Below are 12,500 nucleotides of genomic sequence, written 5' to 3'. Positions count from 1 at the left end.
CTGTCTATCTAATCTGTTTGTCATCTTTTTTCCTGCTATCTCTATTGCTATTACTATCACTTTCTTTCTTTCTTTCTTTCTTTCTTTCTTTCTTTCTTTCTTTCTTTCTTTCTTTCTTTCTGTCTTTCTTTCTTTCTCGGAATAGCTTCTTCTGTTGGCTGTTGTTAACTAAATACATTTTATAGGTAAAGGTCCAGAGACTGTGTTTGCGGGTCAGAACTTGAATGATAACGAGATGCACACGGTACGTGTGGCACGAAGAGGAAAGAGCTTGAAGCTCTCAGTAGACGACCAGCAGCCCTCTGAAGGTAAGTGGACAGGATCATCTCTCTGGCCTCTGGCCTTTAGTCACCCATCACCTACACCCACAAGGCCCGATAGTCACGGTAGTCAGTCTGTATTCTATACACCAGTGTTTCTCAACCTTTTTTTAGGCGAGGCACCCTTTCAATTCATGAAAAATTTCAAGGCACCCCAAACCAACAAGCCGTAACATGGCATCGCATCCGATACCACACAAGCTTAGAAAAGTAACACATTTGGAGACGTCACACGACCTACGTTCGAAGTTACAGCTTTACAGCGTTACTTTATTGTGCGCAATTGGCAGATGAAAGATTCCACTGACTAGCATTAACTTATCAATTTAGACAAATATGTATTATATTACATAATTTATTTATCAGCCACATTTCCGCGGCACCCCTGTTGAGAAACTCTGCTATACACCACATCATGCCTCTCATTTCCTTATTATCTCACTCAGATGTTATCGTGCTCATCTGAGATGTTATTGTCCTTGGCATGGACTATTCTGAGCATTTAAAAAAAGAAACTTTAGCCTACTTTAGCCCTCTGAAGTTAAGTGAGCAGGATCATCCCTCTGTCCACCGATCTTTAGTCACCCATCACCTCTTCATTACGTAAATATATCACAGATGTTATTACACCATTGACAGCGTTTAAGAAAAGGTTAGCAAATGTGTACGCATTGCCCGGGTAGTCAGTCTGTATTCTGCACACTCCATGACTCCCTATCTCCAAAGTCTTCAATTCTAGATCTGATGTTTTTGTGCTTATTTTGGCATAAACTATTCTGAGCATTAAAAAAACCAATACTAAAAAAGCAGTCAGGTTTTTGCTAATGGTTTGTAAAAAAAACACAAGACCCATTTGTTGTCCATATTTTTCAGTAGGAGAGAGTACATGAGGAAGCCTTTCAGCAGATTTGTGTTCATCACACCACTTTATAGGATGTTTATCAGAGATATAATTAGACGCTCATAGGCTACGGAGTACCATTTTATCACTCATTGACGCACCACCATTCAGTCACACACCCCGGAGACATTGACTGGATGCGTGATTCATATTCTATCCCAAGTGACCATCCTCTTCCTTAGGCCCAATGGCGGGTGACCACATTCAGGGACATTGACATACAGACTGCCCTACACAGCGAAAAGGCAGTAACTGCTCCAAACTGAGTAAAACGACTTCTGTTGTCCAGCCCAGGTAGTTTTAGGTAGATTACTGACATGTGGCTGTTTTGTTACTCCATATGACCACATTCTTTGCTGATCATTTTATTTAACTTTTGTTCATATGCCTGTATATATGTCATTACATTCATAATAATTCATTTTCAACCTCAATGTATTTACTGCCTTTTTTCCTCGTAGGGCAGCATTTGCTACGTTTACATGATATATTTAATTTGGAATTACATGTAACTGACTTTAATTCTGATTAAAGCGTAATTCCACTTTGCAAACGTCCTGTAAACACTTCTTAATTCGGAATTACATGAAAGATCAAAGTAAATTCCACAGAACTATTTACGTAATTCTGAATCATTCATTCGGAATTAAAACCGTCATGTAAATGTAGCAATTGACAGGGTATGTTATTCCTTGCTTACTGTAGGCCCAATGACGGGCGACCACACGCAGCTGGAGTTCCACAACATAGAGACGGGCATCCTGACAGAGAAGCGGCACATGCCCGCCGTGCCCTCCAACTTCATCGGGCACCTGCAGGGCCTGACCTTCAACGGCATGCCCTACATCGACCTGTGCAAGAACGGCGACATCGACTACTGCGAGCTCAACGCCATGATAGGCTACCGCAACATCGTGGCCGACCCCGTCACGTTCAAGTCGCGCTCCAGCTACGTGACGCTGGCCACGCTGCAGGCCTACTACTTCATGCACCTCTTCTTCCAGTTCAAGACCACCTCGCCCGACGGACTCATCCTCTTCAACCGCGGCGACGGCAACGACTTCATAGTGGTGGAGCTGGTCAAAGGGTGAGGGGACAAGTAGCACACTGTTAGACCTGGAGCACCTCCACTCCACAATGTTGTTTTTTTGGCCAGAGTGCTCTTCCAGAGCAAAGTGGAGAGATGATTATGATGGCATAGTGTAGGTCAGGGATGGGCAACTGGAGGCTGGTGAAAGACTATCTGGATCACCGTATCAAGTGGCAACCTCAGATGATAGAAACACAGCGATTGGTCAAAACTAAATTCTATCATTCTAAATTAACAGTGACATTACTTACAACCAATCACCAAAGCTTCTAACATCTGCAGTCGCCAGTTGGTACAGATACAGATAGTATGTCACATCTGGGGCTACCTCCTCATTCAGTGTGGCCCATAGATTAAATAGAAGTATAAAAAATAATGACCAATTTTTTTTAACAATTATACTTAATCTGTTGGCCAATAGAGTACAGTTCTACTCATTCCAAACAATATGGGCAGTCAGTGAGCAACCAACTGCACCTCGAATTCTGCGAGTTGGAGTCAGATCCCTAGTTATTTGGCCCTCCAATGGAGGCGATGAATGAACGTAGCCCTCCTTATCATGAAAGTTGCCCATCCCTGGTCTAGGTAGAGCTGGCCAAAGGATCAGGGAGACGTAGCCAATCCAGCAATCTTGTAGCATTCATGAAGCCTTACATAGAATGCAGTATTGGTGGTGAATTAACTTGTGATCAGCTGAATCTTATTGTTATTGCTACACTATTGGCACTGAGATTAAATGGGATAAGTTGGAGAAGTAGCCACAGTAGCACCTATAGTGTTGTTCATCAGACAAAGGTATAGTGTATGTTGCTGGGTGGGAGGGCTGAAAGCAATCAACTTGCAAGTTACAATATGTGGTCTGCATTGCATTGCTATTGTTGTGTTATTATTGTTATTTGAAGATGGGACCACTAGACAGGGAACCTTCTGTATGTAGGTTATACTGTTTTTAGTCACCACACTTGATGGAAGAGCAGCAGAAGTATTTGGTGACAATTTAATGAAGTTGAAAGTTGAGGTTTTGAATTTGATTATAACTCCTACTATGGCCCAGCCGTGGCTCTTAACGGGTTCGATTCTGGTCTGGGTCATTTGCTGATTCTTCCCCCCCGTCTCTCACTCCCAACACACTTCCTGACTCTTTTCCACTGTCCTATCACGAACATCAAGGCCAAAAATGCCTCCAAACTTACTGTTTTTTTTTTTTTTAAATAACACTAAATCCTACAACCCTGTCTGCCTCTGTTTGGCAGGTACCTGCATTATGTGTCTGACTTGGGCAACGGAGCTCACCTGATCAAGGGCAACTCCAACACTCCCCTCAATGACAACCACTGGCACAACGTCATCATCTCACGGGACAAAAACAACCTCCACACCGTCAAGATCGACACCAAGATCACCACTCAGACCACCACAGGAGCCAAGAACCTGGATCTGAAAGGTACATAAGCCATAGAGTAGTATAGTGTTCATTATTCATGTGATAAAGTAATACATTATACACCACACAGACCACTACCTATGCCAAGAACCTGCATCTGAACGGTAATGCACAGTATAAGTGGACTACTATTTTATAATTCATCGACGACAGCCCATTTGCAAGTCACATCAAGTTTTATATCCATAAATATGGAAATTGAAGAACTCATATCAGCCTTCATGCCCACCGGCTGACTTTAAAAATGCTGTCAAGAGTTTAAAAACAAATTGAAGGCTGGAGCGGTAAATTACTGCAAGTGCAATTACAGCTATTACACATAAGCACAGCACTTTTGTCTACAAAGTGTTGAATACAGTGCACACAGTGGGCTGCCTTGAGAATTCACTCAAGGATAGTGAAACTGGATATACACCATACAGTACAGATTTAATGGGCAAACATTTGCTTCCTGCTGAAAGAATATTTTTCACTTTTACTTTGTAGACACATACAGACACACATTTTTTTTAGCAAAAACAGAACTGTTTATATTATTTTCACTTCACCCAATTATTTATTTTGTTGACGGTCTGTTATCCCACTAGACTATGAGAAAAACATCCACCAAAAGGCCTGCATCAGCATAAAAACATATATCCGGGACCACAAGTCACCTTTCCTGTCTCTGTCTCTGTCTCTGTCTCTGTCTCTGTCTCTGTTTCTGTCTCTCTCTCTCTCTCTCTCTCTCTCTCTCTCTCTCTCTCTCTCTCTCTCTCTCTCTCTCTCTCTCTCTCTCTCTCTCTCTCTCTCTCTCTCTCCCTCTCTCTCTCTCTCTGTACTCCAAGGTGATCTGTACATCGGAGGCATTGCCAAGGAGATGTATAAGGACCTGCCCAAGCTGGTGCACTCCAAGGAGGGCTTCCAAGGCTGCCTGGCGTCCGTGGACCTCAATGGCCGCCTGCCGGACCTTCTGGCCGACGCACTGACCACCATCGGACAAGTCGAGAGAGGCTGTGAAGGTGAGTGAATACGTGTATATCAGAGGAAAGAAGAGAGAGGAGAGCTGAGAAGCTGAGCTCGAGTTTAGGACTGAAATAGCTTCATCCACTCCTGTCCATTTTTCATTTCTTGTGTCTTTCACAGGACTTAGCTTCCCCTCACCATGGCCACCACCCCCTACATATGTCTCCACTGGGTTTTTTTTTTGTTTTTTGTTTTTTTATGGTTTGTTTGGGGGTGGGAATGTCTTTCTCCTCTGGTATTTGTTTCAAGCTCTTTTAATCGATTCAGAGTCAAAAGGCCCCGCCACATCCTGGTATTGTTTTTCTTTGTATAACCAAACCAAGGGCATTCCAAGTGGAGAGCTATTGTCAGTCACTTTCACTGTTGCTTAGCAGATTTCCATTGTAGATAAGACAAAGCCATGTCAGAACGAGTCTCTCTCTCTCTCTCTCTCTCTCTCTCTCTCTCTCTCGCTCTCTCTCTCTCGCTCTCTCTCTCTGCCTCTCTGCCTCTCTCCCTCTCTCTGTCTGTCTTTGATTGGCCTGGTCCAGTAAATGCCGTGATTGATTAGTGTCAGGTGTGCTCTGCTTCGGTTTGAACTCAAACCTTCAGCCATGAAACGCCGTAAACGAGCCTGACAGCCCCATCGCTCACATGAGCGCTAATGCGTCAGGAATATGCTAAACTCCTAAACGGACTAAATGCCAGTTCAGCCCTTCTTCCAGAAGAACAGAGCAGAGGAGGACAGACTAACCCCAACATCCACCACCACCACCATAACCACCATCATTCAAATGGGCTCTCTGTAGTTCTTCCAAACTTAACTTTGCCTCTAGCTCTCTTGGTTTTTTTTTCTCCGCACTTGCTTTTCCATTCTCTTTCATTCACTAGCAGCACAAGACATGTCAGTGCCTTTACTAACATCTCTTTTATGTTGCTGTCTCCTTTTTCTGTTTTTTTTGTATTGCTATCATTTATTATTTCTTTGGGCTGACAAAAGTTGCATTGATGAAAGCTGACTTGCAAGGTAGATAGATGAACGTCTGTGTTTAAACCCCCCCCTCCAATGACACCTGTTCCCCGCATTTTGCCTTTGGTGTGTAACCAGATGTTGTTGATTACCTTTTGTTGTCCACCAGCTATGTGCTGTTCTGTCAGGACAAATACAAGGTGTCGTCTTGTATTTACCATCCTGGCGATGTGGTAGAGGTAGTTGTAGCATTGTCGTAGTCTTCTGAGCTTCCTCTCTGTATTCTCTGTACACATACGTAATGGAGGCTACTATCTGTTCTCTCTGTCTCTCTCTGCCTCCTTCTTTATCTTTCTTTCTCTCTCTCCTCTCTCTCTCTCTCTCTCTCTCTCTCTCTCTCTCTCTCTCTCTCTCTCTCGTGCTGTCATTCTCACCCACTGACGACTGCCTGTGGTGTTTAGGCATGACTGTGTGTTGTTTTAATCGCACCCCCCTCTCCCCTGTAAATAAGCTCTCTGCCTCTCCCCGCATGCCTCCAAGATCTCATTTACCTGTAGACACCCAACAATGGAATTGACAACACTCACAACACTGCCAGCACATGTCAACATTGATCCCAGGTTTAATTGCGTGGCAGGACTCCAGGCGGGCAGTCACCGCACACCAGCTAAATCTCATAACCGCAATCTGAAAATCTTATTTATCTGACGATATCACACAGGCTGTCAGGTGCTTGGCATCTGGAAATATTCTCCTTTTGAAGAAACAATGCTATTTCTTTTTTTCCCCCAACAATTCTTTTTATTCTGTATTTTTTTCTCTCTCTCTCTTTTTCGTTCACTGTGTAGAGCCGGCAGTGGTCGAAGGCATTTGGAAAGTACAGGGTGTAAGGCTTGAGATTGACTGACAGGTTTTCATTTTTCTGGTTGATTGCATGCCTGAATAATATTACATCATTATAGTATATGTCTCACAGAATCAAACCAAATGAAACCAAACCCTACCATTTACCATGCATACAAATTATAGAGACGAATAGATGCCATTTGATAACTTAACCCATTGATGCTGGATGTTCTGTTGCGCAACATTGGCCCTGGCCCCTGAAGCAGTCTTACGCAACATTCAGGCTCATGAGATTTGAGACAACTTTATAAAAAATCTTTGATTGTTTGAGATGAATGAACACATTCTAATTAAATATGAGGGTCTTAGCATTTAAATGCTACTTATTGCATGTTTTTATGAGCTTCAGAGGCTGAGATATTTAGGTATTTAAAGGCTGAGGGCAGCTTTTCTTAAAAAGGCCTCAGGCATTCAACACCTTTTTTTGCAGGTACCTTTAGGCGTCAATGGGTTAAATAACTATTGATAGGCTATTCCAATCACCAACAGCTACTGGGTTGCATCCACATAAAGAGTGACCTGCAGTCTTTTTTTCAATGCCAACATTGTTTTGGACACCTATGAGGAGAGGACAAAGACCATCATTTATTACAAACCCATGGAGATCGGAGATGAATTTGTTATATCACCATACTGTACAATATTGTACAGTAGTTAGTGGTGTGGATTGGCACTGCCTTCACGATCCGATTCGATCACGATTCGGGAGGTAGCGATTCGATTCGATTCTATGTGATCCGATCCGATCCGATTCAATTCTACAATGCATTGCAATGCATTACATTTCTACTGAAAGCAAAGCAAATGTTTAATCAGTCATGATGAGGCAATACAAGTAGTCAGATACTGAGCAACAATTTATTGGCTGTTTTCTGTATCAGTCTGTATCAGTCTGTATCAGTCTTGCAATGTTTTGAAGTGCTTTTATTTAATTTAACATTCATTTGCTCCCGAAACATCCATGGAAGTAATTGAAACTTTATACAAATTGGCGGATCGATTCTGGAACTTGCCGGATCGATTCTGGATCGTCCATGCCCAGCATTGGATTGCATCGCCGAATCGATCATTGTTTACACCACTAATAGTAGTTAAATAAAAGATACAGCACATGAACTATCAGCATGGTGGTTTGATCCCACCATTGTCAAGTTAAAGCAGAGGTGTCAAACTCAAATTGACCAAGGGCCAAAATCAAAATATGGAATGAAGTCACGGGCTGAACTCAACATTTATATTCAAAAATGGACTAAAATTGTTCGTCCATGCACTTCATACTCATAGTTACATTTCATACACACTCGTTCCCATCATATATGGTAGTTCAACTGTATCTGCACGTCCTGTGACACACTAAATTTCATGTTCAAGTCTTGCTACACTATACATTAATGGTCTAAGTGGGTCAACTGTGTAATGCACATTTGAAATTATCTTGAAAGCCAAATTAAAAGGGCTCTGTGACCCACAGTTGGCCCCGGGGCCTGAGTTTGACATCCCTGCGTTTAAGTATAATTTTTAATAATACCAACACACAGCATAGCGGATATACAGTTACAGGAAACTTCATCATGCACATATACGTACGTACGTAGGTCAGAAAATGAAAGAAATGCCTTCAGACAGTGAGGTGTCAGTGTGACTGAGTAGGCTCTGGTTTCTGTGCTTACTGCAGTGAGGTGCTTTTCAGCTACAGCATAAGCGTAGAGACCTGTATGGTGTCAATGTGTTTATAGTTTCTCTCTGAGATGTGAGGCATATTTTTATGACATCAAATGGCAGCTTTGTCAGATGCCACTGCTTGTCTATGTTCACTATCGTCAAGCTATCCTGAGGGGTCATTTTTTTTAAAGTCATGGCAAATAGAAGACACACCTTAAATGTAAAATATTTCAACATGCATCGCCACAAACATATTACTGTTCAACTATAGAATGTCATGTTTCTGGTTCGAGCTATCATACTGCATGGATTTTTGATCCCATCTTTCGAACGAAAACATGCTATGCAGCAGATGAATGCTTTACCACTGCTGTACAGTACGACGAACATACAGTACGTCACAGTCAGCCCCCGCATTGCATTCAGAAATGAACTAAATTGTTTTTTAAGCCTGTTCTGAAAGACTCAAGGACATTTGGAAATATTCTCGAATTTGAATGACCTCGGATAAATAAAATAACTAGTAGGCCGATGTTATTGTTATTAACAAGGCCGGTTGCCTCGCCTGCCTGCTGAATGCTGGCAAAGACATGTCGTACTATTTCATTCAAGTCCATGGTCGCCAAGCATTGCTTGCATACTGCAGGCATACCGACTTCTGTGTTCAGTACTGTATCCGTTATCATTGGATTGATCACAATGTACGGTTTCTACAGTTATATTGTATTATAAGATATTGTACAATGCAGGTTTACATTTACATTTTATCTGTGGAAAACATATGAGCAAAACAAAAACCCTTCAATCTTGCCTGCCACCAGAACACAATGCATCAATACAGGGAAAACATAAGACCAGTAATATACGGAAAACTGAAATAATTAGTCTACCTAAAATGGGACCAATACTATAGTAAGACTGAACACAACACTAGACTTGGTAGTCATTTTGTGAGCCTTCATGTTTTTCTTGTGCTAGGCTTAGGGACACTCTGACCTTCAGAGGTATGCTGTTGCTGTAATGTATGGGGAGCAACTGCAAGCAAGCAATTTTCCCCTCGATAAGCAAGTTTTCAAAGTTACATGGAAGTGACAGGTATACTATATATGGTATACCATACTTAGGTTGCCCTGAGGTTGTACTAAACTGTCAGATACTGTGCACCATTACATTGCTATATACTGTATTGGCAAACCCTAATAATCATAAGTTATTACAGCATACTGTATGACATACATATATAGCCATTATGTAGTCTCATAATGTATGCCACCAGTGGAACAATGTACTAGTCATTGAAAAGACAAGGACTAGTGCATTGTTCCACTTGTGGAATTTCATAGGCTACAGAGTTTCTCTGTTATTATCAGCGATGGGCAGGTGATTGGCTGGTTGAATTGGACTGATAAAACAAGCTCATGGCCAAGATGGTAATAAATGAATCCATTTTGCCCATCACTGGTTGGTTATAATAGAGTAAATGTAAATAACTCTAGAGCAAACTGTTGGCTATTCTAATACATCACCAGTCAACTTGTACTGGCAATCCCCGAGTCCACACTCAAAGCTTCAATTCCTGTTTATGCTGCACTAAAGCCCTTGGCTGGCACTCAGAAATGTAATCAGATGATGAATGCTCCAAAAAAAACGTAGCGCTAAGACAACAGTGCTTAAAAAAACAGTGCTAAAACAACTGACGTGCACACGCCGTAAAGCTGCTATCTTGTTTGCATCTCTAGATTGCATCGGCCGATAATTGAATTGCGGCGCAGTGAGGGAAGGACAGTTGTTGGAAGAACGGATAAATCATTTGACTCGAACTTCAGTCAGGAAAAAAGTACTTTGTAATGTTAGTGTCAGGATAACACAGTAACAACATGGTACACCACAGGACTGTTATCTTGGTCAAGTTCTCGAAAGCATTGCTATATTTTTTTTAACTCATTTAGATTTTATCCAAAGATAAATTTAGATTTTTATCCAAAATCGCATTACTGTACTGTACATGACAATACGCTCGATTGAACCCTGTGTATCTAAATAGGGAGCTGTAGATAACAATTACCGTATGTTGTGTCATGGTTTTCTTTCTATTAGATTGTGTTATAGTATATTTGATTATATTTGATTTGATTACTTTTGATTAGATTACATGAGATTGCCCACAATGTTTTTTTTTCAATTTTTTTTCAAGGTGCAGTACGTAGGCGACTATTGCTATTTAGCTGCAGCAGTTAATGGCTGTGAAGCTTCTATTTTTATTCCAGGCACTGTGATAGATTGTTTGAGCTTTATGGGCCGAGGAAAACTGCTCACAACAGCAATACACACTCAAAAAAGTCAAACATTGCATTCAGCCCATGCTGCTGCTCGTAAAAGTCAGCTCTTCTTATTCACCAAACATGGTATTCACCACAAATGCATTACTAAACATGCCATTTTTTTCAAACTCTAAACATGAAATTCAGCTTTGTAATACAAAATACATTTTGCAGGCATAGGGAGTAACATTCAAAACTAATAGTGTTGCTAATACTCCCAAAGTGCTGAATATTCACAGCAAAATTGCACTGTAGATGCCCATAATGATACTTTGTGGTCTTGGTGAGGCAAAGTGACACACACTGCATGCCGAAATGTGGAGTCCCATGTAACACACTATGCGGCATCCTACACCATAACCGTGTAGAGTGCATTGTGTTACATACTCTAGTTGCAAGGGAACAAAGTATGTGTCTGTTCCCTGGCTGTACGTATAAGGTGCAGTCGTTGTGAACGCATCTCGTGTATGCTGTATATTAGTAAGGTGTTCAATGTTCCATGAGTTGCTTTTAGACAGAACATCTGCTCGGTAGATTGCGAGAATAAACAGAATACATTCTCCTCTTTTTTTGCCCGCTGCGGTGCGCCTCCTTTATCTTTTTGGATAAGGCATCTGGTTGATGAATAAGTAAGCTGTGCATGTAGCCTCACACCAGAGGTAGGGAGGGCGCAGATGAAAAGAGACGAGTGGGAAACGACCTTCAAAGCCGTGTGAGCACGCAGACATTCACCGGTGCTAATTTGTACAGCCGGGCTAGTAGATCCATTTTCGTGGAGAATACAGGCTGTCAGTCTGAGTGAGAGAAGGGAAGCCATTTTGTGATGTTGAGAAAGGCACCCAGTGAAAAATATACGTACAACAACAAAACTTTTTTTCTTTCCTTCTCCTCAGCAGGTTGCCACTAAATATATCAACTGGAAATATATGAGTAAGCAACCCCGACTAAGTTTTTATCAGAGCCAGCGATGCAGTTTGTATTGGTGTTGGCAAAGGGAAGCTGACTGGCGACCAGCCCACTAGTTCGGCCCGCCTGCTTTATTGCCTCCTACTGCAGTTTATATTGTCTCACCTGGGGTGATTAGCATTCGCTAGCACAGTAATGGGTCACATGTGGCCACAAGATGCAGTAAACTGAATATTGAAGTGGAATATTTAGAGGGGTATACTGTACGCTTCGGTCGCTGTCAGACATATGCCAGGCGTGTTTTTTTAGTGTATGGCCCGGGTGAGGTAGCAGAGAAAGAAGGGAATCTGCATATATTTTTTACGTAACAGAAATTGCATATTAGTGAGGATAGGAACAGTAGGCCTTTGACAGTCACATGGCCACCCTCTACTGTAGAATTCAGTGTGAAACTAAGTGGAATATGTTTGCCTTTGCCAGCTGTTTGAAAACTCACGGTGTGGAAGACAATGAGGTGTACAAGATATAGAAAAGGAAAAAAAATCCACTTCCTCCATGTTGTCAGTAGTCGTTTTGGATGAAGAAAGAGGAGTTAGTCAGGCGAGGCTTCGTTTTCTTTTTTTTCAGCTTTTTTCAGTCTAGGAAGATGGAGGGAGGGGCTGCTTGAGCTCCAGCTCCATTCCTGTGACAAATTGACTGGTCTTATTTTTATCTCTCTCTGTCCTCCCCACCCTCCCCTCCTCCTGCCCATCCTCCTCCTCCTCCTCCTCCTCCTCCTCCTCCTCCTCTTCCTCCTCCTCCTCCTCCTCCTACTCCTCCTCCTCCTCCTCCTCCTCCTCCTCCCTCTCCCTCCTCCTCCTCCTCCTCCTTCCTCCCTCCTCCTCCTCCTTCCTCCTCCTCCTCCTCCTCTACCTCCTCCTCCTCCTTCCTCCTCCTCTACCTCTTCCTCCTCCTCCTCCTCTTCCTCCTCCTCCCTCCCCGCAGGTCCCAGCACCA

General features: G+C 42.4%; 1 protein-coding gene across 1 annotated transcript in view; it reads left to right on the top strand.

The window, feature by feature from the left end:
- Positions 1-12,500, top strand: part of nrxn1a (neurexin 1a) — a 201,087-nt gene that overhangs the window by 113,424 nt on the left and 75,163 nt on the right. The window contains exons 12-16 of the mRNA XM_063216926.1: positions 186-308; positions 1,927-2,308; positions 3,565-3,755; positions 4,583-4,756; positions 12,489-12,500. The exon at positions 12,489-12,500 is cut by the window's right edge and continues 108 nt beyond it. Of these exons, the coding sequence (XP_063072996.1) occupies positions 186-308; positions 1,927-2,308; positions 3,565-3,755; positions 4,583-4,756; positions 12,489-12,500 (882 nt within the window). The remainder of the gene's footprint in view (positions 1-185; positions 309-1,926; positions 2,309-3,564; positions 3,756-4,582; positions 4,757-12,488) is intronic.

Source organism: Engraulis encrasicolus, chromosome 15 (genome assembly GCF_034702125.1).
Source record: "Engraulis encrasicolus isolate BLACKSEA-1 chromosome 15, IST_EnEncr_1.0, whole genome shotgun sequence".
Lineage (NCBI taxonomy): Eukaryota > Metazoa > Chordata > Actinopteri > Clupeiformes > Engraulidae > Engraulis > Engraulis encrasicolus.
The sequence above is the reverse complement of the archived record's forward strand: the minus strand, read 5'-3'. Positions and strand labels throughout refer to the sequence as shown.